Here is a 19,249-nt window from a genome sequence, read left to right on the forward strand (position 1 = left end):
TGTTGCTATGGCCACTTGAATAATAATACATCCCATCCGAGTGATCCACACACAGTCTTATTTCAGAGAAAGTTAAGTCGCCCAAGAGAAAGAAGGTGTCCAAAGCTGTGAAAAAGCCACTGTATTCGGTTTATGGATAGCTGCGCAATCCCGACGAGATGGCTGCACGTTTTCGCAGCGTTATCGATAGCGTTACCTTTTCAGATATTTTGCTGCACAGAGCTATGTGGCGAGACTACTGTAACAGTAACCTTCGCCATATTGACAGTAATGATCTCTACGTTCCAGTCAACACGTACTCGACAGGGGGTCGGAACATCCGGGTAGTCTCGACAAGTCAATTGGAAGGTTTCCATGCTGGACTGAAGAAGCTGGTGGCTCGCCCTGTCTCGGCAAGGCTTGGTCTTCGCATCCTTGACATTTTTATTGTGCAACATATCCTTCGAATTGAAGCAGAGTTTGGTCGAAATCCAGACTTCGGCGCGCTAGATTTTGTTTCACTAGCTCAAGCTGCTATATGGTCTCGTGGAGCTTTGCCAGCGTCACCACAGTTGTCGTTTGTGCTTCATATTCTATCTGAACAACTAGAGGGGCCGCAATATCGATCGGCATCCTCCTCTACCTCAGTAGCGACCAAGAAGTTGGATAGGAACACATTTATGGCGTCACTTAATCTACACGAGAACAGTTACGAGCCGTCCGCGGGGTTCACTGCGCAAGAGTATGAGTTGCTTCGCCAAATTTAAGCGGAACAAGCTCGCGAAGAGTGTTCATGGTCCAAATGTTTGTTGATAACAAAAATTATGTACAACCTGGTCGTGGCGAAGAACCCGAACACTCCGTTACAACTGCGTCGACGTAGGTACTGAGCAACAACTACGAAGATTGCGTCCCTATCCAGTCAAAAAGCTGAAGCGATCAACCCTTCCAGCTCCCGTATCAACCTTTTCGCTCTTCGCCAATCTAGTTCCGTGACTGTTACCAACACGTTCTACAAGCAAGCCTAGACAGTATGCTGCTTGGGACCACTTACGCGATCTGTGCCACTGAGTCCAGGACTTTCTTGCCTCAACACTTGAAACTCAGAGCTCGCGGAGCTGCTGACCGAGGAGTTGTTGGTGCAGAGCTGCAGGAATTAGATGGTCGGGGCCGACGGTGCCAAAGTCAGTAACGTGGGTTCTCTCAGTGATTTTGGTGCTTGGCGGGACGTTAAGTGGGACAATGGACCGGTTACAAAAGCGGTCGCGACCGGTTTCTGAACGGTCGCTCAGTAGGGGGACAAGCCCCAGTATTGGTGACCCCCCCCTTCATTGCTACCAGATCACTCACGCAATCCAAAGCGAGTAACCTGGGTCGGGAAGGCCATTAACGTCGACGACGTCACGGTAGACACGCCATGGTGAGGACGCTCAAATCGTTTCACATTGATAAAAGTCAATCGATGGTCTGGCTATTTGTCCGGAGGCTGCACATAAGATGCGTTACCGCTTGCTTGTGTGCAGCTCCCAGGCGACCAGTGAGGCGAGCTCAATCAAACGCGCGTGGCAAGGAAAGATCATGACGTACCTGGAGACCGACCACGCCTCATTCTCCGAGTACAGCGACCACAACACTTTTGTGGCAACGTCTCCAAGGCGGAAGAAGCCCACGCCATCGCGGATGACCTACTACCGGGAGCTCGCGGAGAATCATTTGTGATCTATGCGCATGAAGAATGCATAAGTTCGCAAATTTTCAATCCCGCTTGATGACCTCCCGGTATTGAAGACACTTTATAATTTCGTGAACCACTAAGGGTGACTCAAGATGGAAACCATGACCGCGTTAGCGAGGTGAGAATATGGATCCACCAGCTCGCTTACGACGGGTCAGAGACGATGACACAGCCCTTCACTTTGGGCTGGGAGTTGGACAACACTGGTAAGCCTATTGTAGGTAACGGCTTCGACGAGAAGTCATTCATAGGTGGCCTCTCGATGAATGCGTTGGTGGTGAGGTTGATGGTGCCCCCGCAGAGCTTTATATAGACGCGACCTACAAGCCAAGCAGCTACGCTGTACTAGTGGTGGGAATCTCGGACGGACCGCGCAGATTGCATTTGGTTACTCTCTTCGTTATTTCTCAAGAAACGCAGTTAGCTTCTCAAGCAGCTCTACTGGCACTGCGTAGGCGGTACCACTGGATCACAAAACATTTGACAATAAACTACGCTATGGCTGACGGCGATAATGATCAAAACAATGCTTCGTATGCAGTATTTAGACAGAACCCAGCGTACTTTTCTTGATGTGCTACTTCCACGTCAAGAAGAAGATGCAAGAGCACTTTAAACGATTTTCCTCGTGTGCACAGGCTTCTAGTTTACGTGATATATACGACATGCACTTTGCTAAGTCACATGCGGCCTATTTGCAACTGAGGGAGACAACTTTGAATCGGTGGGTCAAAGAAGAATGGATAACCCTTTTGCAACGTACATGTGTGGTCAATGGTTGAGTGGTCTATTCACGGGCGGACAGGCCTACATCACTCCCACCGGATTTGCGACCACGAACAACCCGGTGGAGACTTTCAACGCAGTTTTGATACGCGATTACACTTTACGAAGGCGTTGAAGATGGTCACTCTGCTCTGAGAGCTGGTCGCCTGTTGCCAGAACCACCCTAGATCGTGCAAGTGTTCGCGTACGGAGTAGTCCCGAATCAAACGCTGGTGCGTCGTGTCTCGGAGCTACTCCGAGCGAAAACAGTTGGGGTCAAATTGTCGAGAGCGTGAGCTCTGGGACTGAGTCTGTGGTCCAAGTAGTGTCCATGCTAATGTCTCGCGTTGTAGTGGCGCCGAATAAGCGCAGCGATAAAAGGGTTGTGGTCTCAGCGCAAATGGGGGCTAACTATGCCCGCATGGGGTGGATAGACAGCCGTGAAGTGGATGGTCTGTGGACATGGAGCAGCAGTCGTGTCCTGTGGGTATTGTATTGATTCGCGTTCGGCTCGCGTATACACGTGCTCGTTGCTTTACGATCGGGTGCGTACGTCGACAGCAGAGGTAGAGACATTTTAGGTAGCCGTCGGAAGCGTAAGCGGAAAGGTGTCGCCGTGATTAACAACGCAGGCCGCCCTTGACTGAACTGGACAGCTTTGAGCTACAATTGAGGCCGAGGTCAAGTTGGCATTATTAATAACGATGTTTTTCCGTTTTGAACGTTTTGTGGTTCCTTTACGTGCAAAATGTGAAGCATTCGTATCTGTTCGATTTGGATAGGTCCAACGATCGAAAAAAAAAAAATTTTATGAAGCGTGGGATAGACAAATGAGATGGTATCGCATCCGTGTGCAGCACACGTCAGGGAAAATTTTACGAAATTGATTCTTCGTGGCGACAAACGCACACTTTCAGATAAGCTTATTTCATCAAATATCTAAGGTACCCCCCCCCCTCCCACCCAATCTATACACACTGGGCGTCCCTTGGTCTGCATAAAAGCAACGCATTTACCGTACTGGTATGCCTCTTGATATACCGATAAGGACCATTCTGCAGGATGGGCACTAAAAATATTGGTATATCAATACAAATCCGGTACAAACAAAGCGAAAGGGTTGCTAGTGACAAGATGTAGGCGAACCGCTTAGTTTTATGGCTGACGTCAAGACGAATCTACTCCATTACGGAAGCTCATCAGTACCGCATAATTGATAGAGGGAATTTTTTGAACTAGACCCACTTAAGATGTATAAATTGCTTTCAGCCTCAGTTTAACCTAGCTTCTTCCAACGTCATCAAGCTTATTTTACTGTTTTGCGTACTCTGGTAGGAGATGCTGAAAGGCAAATACATGCGCGTGATATCTCTCAAGGAAATACTACCAAACCGAATAATCGAATTGAAATTGGCTCCTTCCAGAACACAGAGCAGATGCTGCGAGACAGGTGTAGTAGATACGTATTTCAGGGTCATGTTTTATTTTATATTTCAAAGATCTGTACGGCATTGTCAGCCAAAGCACCGGCGCATTAATTGCTACCTCGTCCTAGATACCAGAACTAGCGATGCCCGTTCGTCCTCAGCATCACACCCTCGCTATGTTTGCGAGCATATAACGTTTTAGCACTCATAGGATTGATAATAGTACCTGTTAGATTGCTACAGTATTTTCTGGCGTATCCTTCATACGTGGTCATGAGGAGGTACTTGCTTGTTTCAGATCCTATCCCAGCCTCACATATCCCTTGCAAAACGACCGATAATTGAACTGCAAACTATTAAAAGCCCCCGTGGATTAGATCCCTCCATTCAGAATTGGTGAGTTTGAGAAGGCTCAAATTTTTCAGTGAAATCCATTAATCTACATATTTTCCACATATAAGCTATTCGCTACTAATCGACCGGTTTGTGAAGGCATAGCCATTTACATCTGTATTTATTGCGGTTATGACCACTACACCCGACGCAACATCCTCGCCTATGGAGATATTCCTGCGGCAAATAGCCATTTACTCCCGTTCAGCACACCCTCGAGAGTTATGTGCTATTACTGCCCTTACACAACAACAGCTTACTCGGACTTGGGGGTACTCAGAGCGATGTCCAAATAAAAAAAAACTCGTTTTTCTGTCAATTGTTTTTTTGTCCTTGCTGATAAAAGTAGGTGATAAAAATAGTCGCGATGTTCAAACAAAAAAATCGCTCTTCTTGTTTAATATGTTCACCTTCGTAAAAGCATATTCTGGATACTACCTTACTCGGGCAACATGCGGCCTACCCTCAAGCACCAACGACTGCTGATGAGGAACTGCAGCTGTAGCTGCAAATTGTTTTGCAGATTTTAAGGAGATCAAGAGCATTCACAGGGTGTGATTCAAGAAAATTATAAATTCTCCCATCACAAAATCAACGCAGGATCAAGCTCTCCAGCTACTCACATAAAGTGGCACCTGACAGTTGTTTTTTTTTAAAGTACGTGGAAAGTAAGATTCACAATGAGCAAAGTGGCTGCGGATCGCGTTAGTATGGCCTAGGACGATAAAGATGAAGTTGCCGTCGAGGAACTGAATCTTGTCGTGGATGCTGAAGCATATCCGCTTGGGAAGATCCAGCTCTTCGGAATATTCTTAGCCTGCAGTTGACCACGCGTACAGACTAGGGCTCCACAGACGTGGAGGCGTGATGGACACGGGTTTCGACACGGTCTTCGACCGAAACGATTGTCCTCGTTTAGCAGCATTTCAACTTGACCATATCTGCGCCCGGGACTTACACGTCGCCGTGCTTGTGTTGACCTTGGGGAAGTCCAGGTGTCGGCCATGTAGCCACATTTGGAGCATACGTAGCTTCTTCACGAGCTCGTATGTCACGGTCTACAGCTAGATGGAGGTTTCGCTATCTTGCGTATTGCATCCAGAAGGTCTACTCCCTACAGGGTCAACGGGCTACATCCTACAAGCAAGGGCAAGAGGAGCAGACGTCGGCGTTCCACGTCTAGAGTGGGACTAGGATGAAGGGAATGAGGAGGTACCTCGCTGTGGACCCCTGCGTGGGGAAGATTTGTGGACAGGTAAGGAATTTCTAGGTCGTGGGGAGACCGTAGGGGAGAGGCTCAGACGTGTTTTTCCTTCTTAAGAAAGAAGTACTCAGAATATATCAAGTTACATTTGGAATTATCGCTCAAGTTCTCGTTCCTAAGTCGGCCAGCTAGATACACCACCCAGACACTAAGGAGGAAGACCGCGACACGTAGAAGATGATAATACCTATATTTCATAGACAACGCGAGCATTAAATCACATGCTACATATCATCAGGCCACCGTTCTGATTCTGGAACGTACCTGGCTCAAGTGCTCAAGCTCCTCTGCAGTGTATCGGTGCCCTTTGTACCCTCACAGAGTCGTGTACCGAGCGCTGTCCTTCGTGGTGAAAAGGTGCTCTTTCCTCGCGTTTCTTCAAAAAAATGCGCCCCTTCACGATTTATAGGTTCCACTTGGTACGGCACCTATTTCTTTTTGCCAATTTAAGAATCGGTAAATTGGCCACCTCATTTTCCTACGGGCAACATTCACGATAAAAAATAAGTTCCAAAACTAGATCGATTCTCCATTTGGACATCTCTCTTAGTCCGTTGCTTGGACGAATCTTCATTCCATAGGAACGAGTAGCGCCGGATGCTCTACTTGGTGCACTGTATTTTACCTCGTATCCGTGTTGCTGCGCGTTTGTCCTAATAGAATTGAAATGCAGCCTGAAAGCAAATGGTCCCACGAAATAAAGCGGTTCAAGTGTTTTCGTTCTGGTTCGACCGCGTATATCGATACTGTAGTTAATTTCTCGATGTACGCTCGGTTGCAACCACATCAACACACTTCTTAACGGCAAGGGAGAGAGAGAGAGAGAGAGAGAGAGAGAGAGAGAGAGAGAGAGAGAGAGAGAGAGAGCTTATAGCAGAGAATGATACTAGTAACAAAGAAGCGAGCTGGCTACAGCAACATATACGTTAACTGATAAATGTGTGTTTTACCCGCTTTCCCTTTTCTTTTTAGGCCATGTCGACGCTTGTTAAGCGTGCTTTGGACGACATATAACATAAATAAATTACTTGCGTCTTCCGTAATTTACCAATGATGTTGCACTTGGCCGCCACAAGCAACATTTAGTGGTTTTGGGTAATTTGTGCTAGGGGAATGAGATATCAAGGTATGACAGACTTTATTAAATTAAGGATCTTACTTCCGATACGAGCAGAAATCACGTGTATCTAAGGGAAACCCCATTATATTAGGTGCTATTATCCTGCGACAATCTTATATAACAGTAGCATGAAAAGTCAACAGGAATTTTTTCAAGGTTTGAGAAACGTGAGTAATTTTGGGCTCCTGGGTATAAACTTATAGAGTTTTGGGTTAGAATGGCTCGCCTCCTAAAACTCTGGAAACTCAGGATATAAATTCCAGAGAACTGAACGTAAATATTGTCTGGACTAAAAATATAGAATTGCACCGTTGCTTTGCTCATACGGTATGAGCAAAGTAACGGTGCAATTCTATATTTTTAGTCCAGACAATATTTATGAGTTACGCATACCCAACGCCGAGATTCTGATCAAACTTGCCCAAATTTCTGCACTTTCTGGCCATGCGTACGTGTACCTCCTATATTTCTGTCTCAATTATTTACGTTTAGTTTTAACCAAACGCTGGTGGATATTTGCTTAAGACTAAGTGTAAATATATTGTAACCAGATATAAAAATAATTAAATCGTGCAGGACACACACATAGTAAAATTCACGGAGTGGGGTGTTTTCCAAACGTTTTTGTTGTGTGTGCACGGCTTAGTTCTGATCGAAGAAGCGTTTGGAACAAAAACTCCAGGAGGATTTAATTTTAACTACTTGCTGTAAAATGACACCAGTGGCAACAAGAAGACGTGAAACCACTTTTGTTAATAGTCGCTCTTAAAAGGAGCAACTTCCCTCAAGCAGACACACATGAGATGTAAGAAGAGAGATCTAAAACGGACGTCGCGATAGGCAATGCGATGGCAAACTCCACGTTCCTTCACGCTAACATCTCCGTTACAGAGCCGTCTCAAGAGGACGTGCCCAACTTCCGTGTCCCTGGCAACCTCCAGTCACTCCAGGTCCAACTGAAAAGTAAATCCTCACCCAATAGATCAAACCACTTTGCATTTTTTCTCGCAGGACTCAAGTGCGTCGTCCACGAAGAAGCAACTTCGCCATCTTCTCAACCATGCGTATCGCTACTGTGCTCGCAGTGGTATCCGCCTACGGTGCGTTCGTCGAGGCTCTTAACCAAGTCCGTCACGGTCATTCGAGGTTACACAACCTCAGCCCACCAGATAGCGAAAATCTGTCGGCGGTGGCACCGTTGTCTTTCCTCTCCGCGTACGCCTACAACCCCGACCCATATGCCACTTGTTCTTGGGGTACCAATTTGGTGTGTGAGATGGACTCTCCGCAGAACGACCTGAAGCTCGGCTCTACTTGCGATGTGGGTGTCCCCGTCCCCAAGGATAATTACGTCGGTGACGAGCGAGTGAACGAGTATGACAACGGACTTACCGCAACTGCTTATCCGTACATCGAGATCACGTCGACGGGACCGAACCCAGGGTTGACCCCGTCGACCGAAGCTTCGACAGGACAGCTTGCGTGGGATGGGTATATGGAGAACCCGGCGAAATCGCAGAACAACATCAAGTTTTCTTCTGTTGGCGTCTACGACGTGGCCATCTCCGCGAACGACTACGACCGCTTAGCTACCTGCGAGGGGTGTGTCGCAATTCGAGACACATATCGACCTCGTTTCAAGGACGGCACGTGCCCTTCTGCTCCTAGCAGTTCGCTCACACTGACATCGACCTCTGTTGCCGATGTCAGCAAGTACGAATCGGACTATGAGAACTTCGTTTCGACCAGCAACCAGCTGAACAATCCTGAAAGTGACGCTTCTTGTAACATTGAGTCGTCGAAGCTTCAGAACTTCTACGACGTCGAACCTGCCCCCTTTTCGGGCATGTGCTTTTCCTCCGGCGAGGTAAAGAACAACTTGGACAGGTTGAAGGTGAATCCATTCAACACCGTCGATATCAAAAGACCAGTTCTGGAACTCGAAAAGGATCTCAATGGTAATTGTGTGTGGTGCTGCTTTAAGTCGATTGCACTGAAGGAGAAATACACTGAGTATACGTGCCCTTCAACCGCCGTTCAGCCTGCAACGGAGTGTGTGGGCCTTCCAAGCAGCACGTGTAGCATGGATGCATGCATCAAGGCCACTGGACACGACATCGCGGAAGCGACCGTCAAACTTTCCGACGCCGTCCAGGAGGATTCAAAAAAAGTAATTCAAGAGTTGGGAAAGCCTGACAACACCGACGTTGCCAACATGATCCACTACAGTCTCCCGTGCACGTCCTACGATCAAACTGGTAACGACCCGCAGTGTCATTACATAGTCAAGCTATCCGATGTGCTCGACATCGGACCTCAATTAGGAGTCGGCCCGAAGTTTGTGACTGATCTCGCACTCAACTCGGAGATGCCATCCGACTACGTGTTCTGGCGAGTCAAAGTCGGAAGTAAAGATTGGGCAACCTGGGACCCCAAGAATGACGCTGAGTATTCGTTCAAGGCGTCGAGTACGACGGTTAATGTGGAAGCGTGGACAGCTTGTGGTCAGATTTCCTCGATCGAGATCGTCGTCAAGCTGTACCTGCACCGTACGTTGACGTGCGATAAGTTTGTGGAAATGTGGACTCCTCTGGTAACCAAAGTATATGGTGAGGATACTTACTGCAATGTGCCGGGCAGTGACTTCAGTCTCTTCAATCTGAACTATGACTACGACGTGGTTATTCCGTCTGTAGTAGGTGAGGAGTATGAGCGCTTGAAGGGAACGTACAAGAACGTCAAATGCGAGATTCGAGTGCGCGAAAGTACTGCGGCTGAAGGCTCAGTGAGTGCAGCGACACTTGTTGCGGAAACGAACCAGGAGGAGATCGACAAGAATTTTGTTGTTGAGTTGGTTCACGATCCATATACTGCCCCCAAGACTACGTTCCACGTGCAGTGCACGTTTACGCGCGAGGCGTACGGCAGCAACGGCAACTACTATGGCAATGACAATGAGAATGTGAACGGGAACGACAACACTAACACTGGCAATGAGATCAATAACGGTAATACCAACACGAACGCTGGAAACGAGAACGCAAACGGAAATGTGGTCGAGAACAGTAACGACAACACCAATGCTGGTAATGAAAATACGAGCGGCAACAACAACGACATCAACAATGGCAACACCAATACGGGCAACACGAACGGCAACGAAAACACCAACGCTGGAAATGACAACAATGCTGGTAACGCGAACGTCAACGCAGGGAATAACGGGAATGTCAACAACAATACCAACGGCAACACCAACGTTGAGAAGGACAACAACAACGCTGGTAATGGCAATGGAAACGACAACACTAACGCTAACGCTGGGAATGACAACGCTAACACGGGCGGCGAGAATACCAAGTGGACCGACAATGGCGATTTTAATGAGAATACCAACACCGGCAATGGTAACACCAACGCTGGGAATGAAAACACCAACGCAGCCAACGGCAATAGTGCGACCAACACCAACACGTCGCCAACCAATAACGGTAATGACGCCAACACCAACTCGAACACGAATAACGCCCATGAGGCGCATTCGAACACCGCCACCAACGGCAACGGGAACGGCAATGGCAACTCGAATACCGCGACCAACTCCAACACAGTGACAACAACCAGCAACAATGGCAATGGTAATGGTAACTCGAACACCGCCGCGACAAGCACTTCGAACACCGCAGCCAACTCTAACACGGCCGTGACTGGCAACGGGAACGGCAATGGCAACTCGAATACCGCGACCAATTCCAACACGGCTACAACTGGCAATGGAAATGCGAACTCCGCCACGACCAGCGGGAACGGGAATGGCAAGAAAATGGCTCTGCTGTCATTTTATGCTTCTGTGGCTGGTCCACGAGAGCAGCACACGATCACGTGCTTCCACAGTTTTACAGTTACGGATTGCGACAAGCCAAAGCTGGAGACTGGGGTAGTAGAAGAGGACGTTTGCGCCTACGACTGTGCAGACAACGATAAGCCTGGTGTGAACGAAGCCTGCGGTGGAACTATTGTTTCGTCCAACAAAGAGCAAACGTTTGTGAAGACAACAACTCAAGACACTTGCTGCGACGCCTGTGATCCTGATCTCAACTGCGTTGCCTTCGGATCAACCGATGTAAAGCGCTGTGAAGTCCCATCCGCGTATCCTAACCGTGCGGGTCTGGCTGCCGTGGAACAGACGCTGACTGCGAGCCAGACAACGGCAACGATGGCGCTACTCGGGGCTAGTGCCATGGTTGCGGTTGTGGCTCTTGTTGTCGTGAAGCGCCGATCGTCTCGCTCTCAGGAAAGTGAGGATGGATACCACCCTCTACTCGATTAAGAAATAATCTTGTTAGGCGACGGGAGCAGGATTATGGTGGTGAAGAACGATTACAATCTTCATCGTCGCCTGGTGCTGCATGTATTGATCCTGTAATACCGAATGCTGTGTTTGTTTCGAACTAGCGATACCAAACTAATACACGTTCAGTAAGATTTCGTAACAAGTCCTTTTAATGGCTCTTAAACACTAGATTTAACCCCCTGGTTCCCGACTTCGTAATATACGCCATACCAGGTTTACTATGTCGTAAGTTACGACGTAGAGGTCACAACAACAGAAAATGGCTCGGACCATACTTTATGCAAGTCATTTTGAGAAAATAAGATGGGAGAGGTAAATCAAAATTGCATCAGAAACGGGCCACGCGGAAAGGGAACGGGAAAGAGACATGTGGATAGGGAAAGGATTGGAGGCTGTTTCCGTGCCATTCCAGAATTTGCGCTATGGTGGGTCCAGTACGCGTGGGAAGACAGATACCGTTGCTGCTGTTGCCTGGGACATCGATTTCAAGCATTTGTGGAGATAATTGCGAGCGGTTGGATGGAAATCAAAGAAACCAGGCGGCTTCGAGACTCAGTGGAGTTACAAGACTCCGAATGGTGCTGAAGTATTTGCTGGAGAAGATGCGGTTGTGAGGCATGCGATAGAGTCCGGTTTGCTGGCGAATAGCGATGATGAAGAAGAGAAGACCGAAGACAACGCCAGCCCCGACAGCGAAAACGTTGAGGATAGTAATATTCGAGTATTGCAGATCGACACAAGCGCACAGCTGTCACAACACACTCTTGGCGATCTATTTGGCGCCTCGAGTGACTCAGAAGTCGAGCTGTCGTAGGCCGCAGTGCCACAGGCGTTTGGATTATTATCATCGATAGAACTCGAAGATGCCGAGTGACAGCTACATGCAGCAACAAGCCCTCATTTACTATCGGAAGCTTCTGGCATTGATAGTGATGCTGAACGAGATGGTGTTTGTGCTGAAACCTCCGGACCGATGCTTCGGCCACTCTCCAACGTCAAGCAGGACGTTAACGTTGTACCAGACGACGAAAATTTGAGCGCCTATGAAAGTCTCAGTTCCGGCCAGGGCGATAGCGCTGGCGTCGTCGACGGCGACGAAGATGCCGCCTTAGTGGTACCCCAAGCGATGATGATGTCATATCCGACGCTGACGCTCCACAGATGGACGAGGCATTCGTCGAATCCCTTCGTATAGGGCAAGATGGTGTCAACAAAAAAGCCGCGGAGGCAAGAGGTAACGCATTTCCAGCAACGAAATGGACTCCCGTGTCGTTGGAGTTTGAGGAAGCGTCGCTCCCGTACCCGGGTCTCAATGCAGAAGTGGATCTTAGCTACGCAGTATCTGTCATTCACTGCTTCTGACCCTGTTCTACTACATGGCGGAACCGCTGTGGGTGATGATAAAGGTTGAAACGAACCGGTACAATATGCAACAGTTCGAAAGGCGGGCACGCCAAGCAGCTGGAACCGAAACGAAAAACCCTCATGCAAATCTGCCAGCGTCTGAAAGCAAAAGCAGCGCACAAGACTCATTAAATCCTCCAGGTTCTAGGACTTCTCATCGCACGGATGTTATGCCCACAGAACCGCCGCTTTGCGGCACACTGGTCGATGAATGAGGACGGGGCAGTTCCTGCTGGAAAGTTCGGCCGCTTCATGGGGCGTAACCGCTTCCAAGACATCTTACGAGATCTTCACTTTGTGGACAACGAGGGTAAGCGGCCAAGAGACAAACTATGGAAACTTCGGCCTGTTGTCACCAAGCTCCAGGACCGGTTTTTGGCAGGATGGTCACTTCCGGCAGTGTTCTCGTTCGATGAAGGCGTTCTTCCTTCTCCTTCCAAGCGCAATACAACCCGGATGTTTATGCCAGACAAACTTCACCGGTACGGCACGAAGATGTTTATGACGTGTGATGGAACGACATCATATTGCCACAGGTTCTGTAGTCTTAGCTTATGTCGTAAGTTACTACTTTGATCTCCTGTCTAACATCTATGTCGTAACTTACTAGATTCGAAATGAACGCTGGAAAACGAAATGCTGGCGACACTGGCGACTCTTCATTCGACCATAAGACTGGTGCCGCGGTGGTCGTTCGTAACCTGAAGAGCGTGGTTCACGAAAATCGTCGCAATCCGTGGTGACTGATTGATTCTACTCGTGGTCCTTCTTGCGATCGAGCTTCTTGGTATGAGTGTTTACGCCTTGGGTACTATAATGACGGACAGACTTGGCTTTGACAAGAATGTCAAAGCCGCTCGGAAGACAAGGCCTGAAAGCATCCCTCGCGGAGCGTTCACATTCTCCCATTCTGTCGCTGTGTCAAGTATGGTGGTGTACCACTGGTGGGACAGTAAACCCGTGCATTACTTGTGCACGGGCTCTGTGATGTCGCCTTCGTCAATCAACAATGTGAAGCGCGTGGGACCTGTTACTGTGCCATGCCGTGTAGCTGTGACGGATTATCAGCGTTGGATGGGAGGAGTTGATGTCCACGATCAACTCCGCCTCCAGAAGTTCTCGTTGCAGACGTCCACCAAGTTCAAGAAATACTACATGAGTTTGTTCTTGGGTCTCGTCGATCTAGCGTTGGTGAACGCATACATTTCACACAAGGAAACTGCACGAATTGCGGGGACTACAGCGACAACACGTGGAGACTGGTATTGCATCCTCCAGAATCAGCTTCTACAGCTGAAACCTGAAGACTTTGATGATGTCGTGGCGACCCACGTCAAAAGCGCCAACGAGCCCCAGTGCGGCTCACCCATGAAGTGGAACAGTCTGAAGATTGGGTGACTGTCAGTGGCGAGCAAAAGAGACGTCAGAGATCCTGTAAAGTCTGCGCATTACTCAGGACCGACCGAAAGAAGAAACCTTAGGCAACAACCTTCTTCTGTGAACGCTGCTCGATGGACAACGCGAAATGTTGGCTTTGCAGTAAGATCCGGCATACCTACAGGGGTGAAGCAAATACGTACTTTGCTATATGGTATGACGATTTTGACTGCGGTCAGGCGATTCCTGCCACCTTAGGGAAAAGAGTCGTGCTGCGGCGTCCCGGGAAGAAAGTTGGACTGCGGAAGAAGACTCGCCGAGAATTACAGCTTCTCAACGGGGAAGGAGACGACGAGGGGTCCGGAAATGATAATGACAACGGCCAGCGAGTCCAAGAAAAGTTATGACATGCCATGTGTTAGATTTTGAAAGTGGTAGCTTTTGGATTGTAATGCAGTTTTCTTAGATTTGATGCACGTGTTGCTGCGTCTTTTTCCTTTTGAGTGCTGGCTCTTGCGCCCCTGTTGTCAGCCTCCAGCGCCAGTTACGACATTGAGTCAGTGATGAACACAAGAAAGGTGTATAACTTACGACTTTGCTGGGAATACTTGCAGAGATTTAATATCGCTTCCCGCAGTTTTCTATGCACATCATAAAGAACCAAATAAATAAGTACATCGTAAGTTACGCCATAAAAGTACCGTGACTTATGCGTTAGACGGCATAAATTCCGGTAACCAAGGGGTTAAAAGGTACATTAGGGGGTGTCCGACTTGAATAAAATCCAAAAATCATCACATGCCATTTCGCCTTGAGGTGTAGTAATTCCCACGGCAACTCTAGCTACTAGTGTAGGTAGGATAAACCCACAACAATACGCCTACCAGAACGGTAAGCGATCGTTTGGGCGTGATCTGAAGACCCAGACTCAGCCCTTACACCGGGACAGACTGGACCTGCAAATCGCTTATATAGGCCAACCAATAAAAATAAGAACACGCTACTAGCACGAGCAAAGCAAGTAGGTGTTATGAATCCTCGTGGTACCAACGGCGGAATGGTATCAGGCATAGGTAAGCCTTTTTACGAGGGCGCCGAGTGTTCAACACTCGACTGGAAGAATATACGGGAGACAACTCGCTCTCCCCAACACGTGCAAATAGGCACAATAAAGCCGTCACGTAAACTTCCGATATATAATCGGCCAATACACACACTCTCTTGGCCTTGTCGGATGAACCCTCGCTAGTAAGCTTCGAGTCCACCGGCAGGCATAACACACCCAAACAAGCTTATCCAGATGCTTACCTTGAAGCCGGACCTCGCTTTATGTGCTTGAGTGGAAATTCTGTTCTGTTATTTGTGGTGCCATTTCGGGCTCTTCCTAATATGCAATCCTAATCATGTATACAAATATCAAGTGAACCATGATCCGTTATGGATCGCTACACGTGCCAACAGTTACCTCAACTGTCCTTGTGCCTTCTCAGGTCTCCGCCGAGCGTTCAACTGCTAGTCGCACCCACCTAAGAGTCGCTCGAACCGTCGCCGAGTCGTAGAACCGGAGTCCGTCGGTTCTTGACCGCTGAATGTTAATCCAGCGTTAACGGGTCGAACCACCCGACTTGAGTAACATCTTGGTCATAGTAGGACCCGACGGGCGTTCGGTAGTGACGTATCCTTGGCCATTTTGTGCTGTGGTCACCACCTGTCGCGTGACCGAGCGTTCGTGGCTTGAGCAACTTGAATGTAGTCACTTCGGTGATTACTTAGAAATCACTATACCACAACTGTCCCTGTCGCAATGGAAGCCACGCCACTGGTGCCCGTTGTGACACCATCCATTTCCAAATCGTTCCCACCGTAGGACTATGTCTCGTCGGGAGCCCTGTCCCCGTGGCTCTCAACCACGCCCTACGCCGTGCGTACGACGCACTTCTTCCGCACCGTCGTCGTGACCCTGCACGCTTGGAGGTAGGTCTCACCACCCTGGCTTCCAATCTTCGTCCAGCTGCTCATCACCTCTCTCTCTTCGTCAGGAATCTCGTCCGGTCGACACCGATCGTTCGCCTGAACAGCCTTCTTCTGCAACGAGTCTTCAGTCACCGTCAGGAACTTCTTTTCCCATGGGCCATGAATCAACGGTAACCCCTGCGACGCCAACCGCCGTGGCATCTCCTGCTGCGCTTCAGGCTGGGACTCAATCTTCGGCCCTAGTTCCCGTCGCTTCTCCAGCTCATGCCGAGCCTTCGGAGGAGTTGACCGTGGATTCGCTGCGCGACCTTCTCGCTGAGCCAGCTGACGCAACGGTAGACTCCGTAAGGACTGCTCTCTTGCCGTATTTGACGCTGATGGCACGGCACCAAGTCCAGCTCAGCATCTCGCCTCCACTTCAGGGTGACATTCGCACTCAGTGTCGTTTGATTGACGCGCTCGGCTTCGACCAAGTACTAGCGGCGGTTCAACCTCTCTCCGACACGTTACCGGATCTTCCTCATGCAGTCGGTGAGCTCACCGCTCAACTGAAAATCTCCCGAGAAGAAGCTGCCGCTGCTAAGTGTCTACTGGTTCCTGTCCAGCTCCGAGTTGAGTCTCTGGAGAATCTTCTCAACAAGTCTACGGCTGAGTTGAACGGGCTTCAAGCGTAGATCAAGGGCCTCAAGTCAGCGAACGTTCGCATTGGCTCCCTTCTCGAAAAGAGTAAGGAGTCCATGGACGTTCAGACGGAGAACCTTCGGCTCGCCATGAATTATGCCGAGCAGAAGCAGGACATCATCGACGCCTTGGACAAGCAGATCGAGAAGGAACGCGAGGTCTTCAAGACGACGGTCAGTGCGAACACTGAGAATACTCGCAAGCTCCATGACCTGCTGCTCAAGGTTATACAGGGTACCTGGGTCGATGCTGACACTGCTGCGCTGATCGCTGACCTAAAAGACCGCAATTTGCACTTACTTCGTACCAACCGCGCTCTTCGAGGGTTCATTAGCTTTGCCGGCATGGATACAAACACTCTTGCTCTCGCCATCCAAGGTCAGCTTGATGCCTCGTCCAGACCCTCGTTCACTAACTCGTGTTCATTCTTTCCCATTGTAGGTATTCGAGCTGCCGAGGTCGACCTCTCAACACTCGGCCTTGACCGGTTCCTCGCTCTTCAGTGATTCCAGCAAGAGGCGGGCGACCAATAAGATCCGTTCGCCCTTGCTGAAGCTCTGACCAAGACTGCTCAACAAGTTTAGAGCAGTGCTTCCAAGCGTAGTCGTCATGGAAGTGACGATGGCAGCTCCGATGATTCATCAGAGGAGAAGACCCCAGTTCCATCTAGTCGAGGTAGCAGAGCAGGGTCGGCAGCTGATGCCGGCGAAGGATCGGTTGCGGCTGCTTCAAGCCTAACTCCCAGTCGTCGAGGTCTTCACATGCCAAAGGCTTGGAAGAACAAGCCGAAATCCAAGCGCCAGAAGACCGCCTCGCGCTCGCAAGCTTCACCTCATTCCCATTTCAGCCAGATTCCTCGCCGTTCAACATCTCGGCCACCTGCACCTTCGCCCTCAGTAGCCCATGCCAAATCGCCTGTGAGTCGCCCGAGGTCCCGTTCGCATTCAGTGTCGAGTCATCCGACTACTTCGAAGTCTTCAGCCCCTTCAACGTCCGTTCCTGCCACTCCTCCTAAGGCTGAGCCGTTGAAGGACGACCAACCTCCGGCGGTCGTGGACTTAACGCGAGATGAGAGTAACAAAGACATGGAAGAGGAAACGGATGCGGAGGTGACTCGCCAATCTTCGCTGACTCCTTCAGCAGCTCCCCAGCGCAGCAACGCGGCTTCTCCTTCGTTAAGCGCTCCTATGCCGCCGGCTGATGCCTCCCCACGAGCTCCTACCTCTTACGAGCTCGATATGCAGTTACTATTTGGATCTGACGACGATGAGGATGCTCCGAGCGGTTCAAAGGCGTCCCGTGAACCTGTGGGGCTGACGACACCTTATCGCTCTTCCTCTGACGAAGATACTCCGTCACCTCCCAAGCGTTCTGACCGCACACCAATCTCCAAACCACCATCGGTTCCGCCTTCTCGGTCTTCCCATTCTTCCGATAGCGATGAGGGTGGCACCCGCGATGCATCTCACGATGGTGATGGAGCTAGCGGAGATGATTCCCGTGACGATGAACCTTCGTGCGATTTTCCATCTGGTGATACTGCTGGTGATGAAGATATTCCGCCATCGACCGACGTTTCTCAAGCATCTGCTGCTGTCGAGGGCTCTTTTACCGGTGTTCCGACGACTTCTTCCCTGGGAACTTCCCGAAGCCCCGAGTCATCTCCTCCGGTCGCTGATTCCGCATCCCGTGAAGCCTCGGCCAGGACGCCTCAAGCTTCGTCTCCGATGCCAAGAGTTCTCACGAGTCCAACGAGTCCTCGTCGTCACCATCCGCCTCCGGGGTCCGCACTGAGCCAGACTTCACTTCTTCCTCAGGAGTCCGGTCCCGGGCGAGCAACCGTCGCTACTTACACTTCTCGCCGACGGCGTGGTGATCCAGACCCTCCAGTGCCGCTGCCGATGACTCACCAGACAGTCCACGGCATCCGGCCCGCGGTACTACCGTCAGCGAGTTTTCCTCCATGGTTCGACCGTTCCTCGATCTTGAGTTCCGTGATCAAGGAGCCGAAAAGTGTTTTGAGCAGGTCCTGAGCTCTGTGTTGCCGGACCCCACTCCAGGTGATATGACCATCCGTGTCACCCTCGAGTGGCTGAACGCATTCTTCGACTACATGAACCCAAGTCTTTAATGGCAATTCGACCGTCAGCTCCTTCCCGACGACCCATTCTTCTTCAGCATGGAAGGATTTGACCCTCTTGCACCGGTTTCCAAGCGAGCTCCACTGGAAACCCGCATCCGCCGCCTGTGGGCCAGCTTTCGTGGTAATGGTCCCATGCCAGATCTCGGCTTTGCACTTTGGGAGCGTCGGTTCTGGATCCTCGCTGCCGCTGTTGGAAACGGGTCCACGGCTGAAGAAGCGGAACCCAACTGTGACAAGGATCTCATCAAGACCAAGAGAACCAGGTTTCGAGTCTTGATGGGTGGACGGAGCTCTCGGGCAGATCGCCCCCGGAACATGTTCCAGCTGCAGTACTTGAAGTGGAGTTTGGAGTCTGCGTCGTCCTCTCAACGCTCGCTTATCTGTCTAGAGATGAACATCGAGCCATCCGTTCCTTGGTATCCAGTGGGGAATTTGCCGTTTGTTCCCGAGACAACCGACTGCCTCGCAGAGGTTCCTAAGCTGGTGGATCGATAGCCATGGCGTGCAAACTGGGTGTGCCGAGCGTTCGAACCCCCGTACAACACGACCTATGTGCCATGCAATCGCGAGGCTCCAATCTTCTGCCCCCGCGGTGTTGATTCCGCGATGGCTAACCAAATCGCTTGGGCGGTC

At 49.9% G+C, this 19,249-nt stretch overlaps 7 protein-coding genes across 7 annotated transcripts; all 7 read left to right on the forward strand.

Moving 5' to 3' along the window:
• Positions 1-224: 224 nt before the first annotated feature.
• Positions 225-746, forward strand: PPTG_06381 (hypothetical protein; the record flags this gene model as incomplete). The annotated part of the gene is made up of 1 exon (XM_008900293.1): positions 225-746. The coding sequence occupies one exon, from the start codon at positions 225-227 to the stop codon at positions 744-746; it is 522 nt and encodes a 173-aa protein (XP_008898541.1).
• A 393-nt stretch (positions 747-1,139) lies between these two features.
• PPTG_21883 (hypothetical protein) lies at positions 1,140-1,698 on the forward strand (the record flags this gene model as incomplete). Its single annotated transcript, XM_008900585.1, has 2 exons — positions 1,140-1,172; positions 1,435-1,698. The coding sequence occupies 2 exons, from the start codon at positions 1,140-1,142 to the stop codon at positions 1,696-1,698; spliced, it is 297 nt and encodes a 98-aa protein (XP_008898833.1).
• A 6,045-nt stretch (positions 1,699-7,743) lies between these two features.
• PPTG_06382 (hypothetical protein) lies at positions 7,744-11,183 on the forward strand (the record flags this gene model as incomplete). The annotated part of the gene is made up of 1 exon (XM_008900294.1): positions 7,744-11,183. One exon carries the CDS (start codon positions 7,744-7,746, stop codon positions 11,011-11,013), a length of 3,270 nt encoding a protein of 1,089 aa, XP_008898542.1. The 3' UTR covers positions 11,014-11,183.
• Positions 11,184-11,404: 221 nt separating this feature from the next.
• PPTG_06383 (hypothetical protein) lies at positions 11,405-11,851 on the forward strand (the record flags this gene model as incomplete). Its single annotated transcript, XM_008900295.1, has 2 exons — positions 11,405-11,471; positions 11,550-11,851. The coding sequence occupies 2 exons, from the start codon at positions 11,405-11,407 to the stop codon at positions 11,849-11,851; spliced, it is 369 nt and encodes a 122-aa protein (XP_008898543.1).
• Positions 11,852-15,944: 4,093 nt separating this feature from the next.
• Positions 15,945-16,466, forward strand: PPTG_06384 (hypothetical protein; the record flags this gene model as incomplete). Its single annotated transcript, XM_008900296.1, has 1 exon — positions 15,945-16,466. One exon carries the CDS (start codon positions 15,945-15,947, stop codon positions 16,464-16,466), a length of 522 nt encoding a protein of 173 aa, XP_008898544.1.
• Positions 16,467-16,529: 63 nt separating this feature from the next.
• On the forward strand, positions 16,530-18,506 carry PPTG_06385 (hypothetical protein; the record flags this gene model as incomplete). Its single annotated transcript, XM_008900297.1, has 3 exons — positions 16,530-16,851; positions 16,915-16,975; positions 17,063-18,506. 3 exons carry the CDS (start codon positions 16,530-16,532, stop codon positions 18,504-18,506), a joined length of 1,827 nt encoding a protein of 608 aa, XP_008898545.1.
• Positions 18,507-18,652: 146 nt separating this feature from the next.
• Positions 18,653-19,111, forward strand: PPTG_06386 (hypothetical protein; the record flags this gene model as incomplete). Its single annotated transcript, XM_008900298.1, has 1 exon — positions 18,653-19,111. The coding sequence occupies one exon, from the start codon at positions 18,653-18,655 to the stop codon at positions 19,109-19,111; it is 459 nt and encodes a 152-aa protein (XP_008898546.1).
• Positions 19,112-19,249: the final 138 nt, after the last annotated feature.

Source organism: Phytophthora parasitica (assembly GCF_000247585.1).
Source record: "Phytophthora parasitica INRA-310 unplaced genomic scaffold supercont2.9, whole genome shotgun sequence".
Classification (NCBI taxonomy): Eukaryota; Oomycota; class Peronosporomycetes; order Peronosporales; family Peronosporaceae; genus Phytophthora; species Phytophthora nicotianae.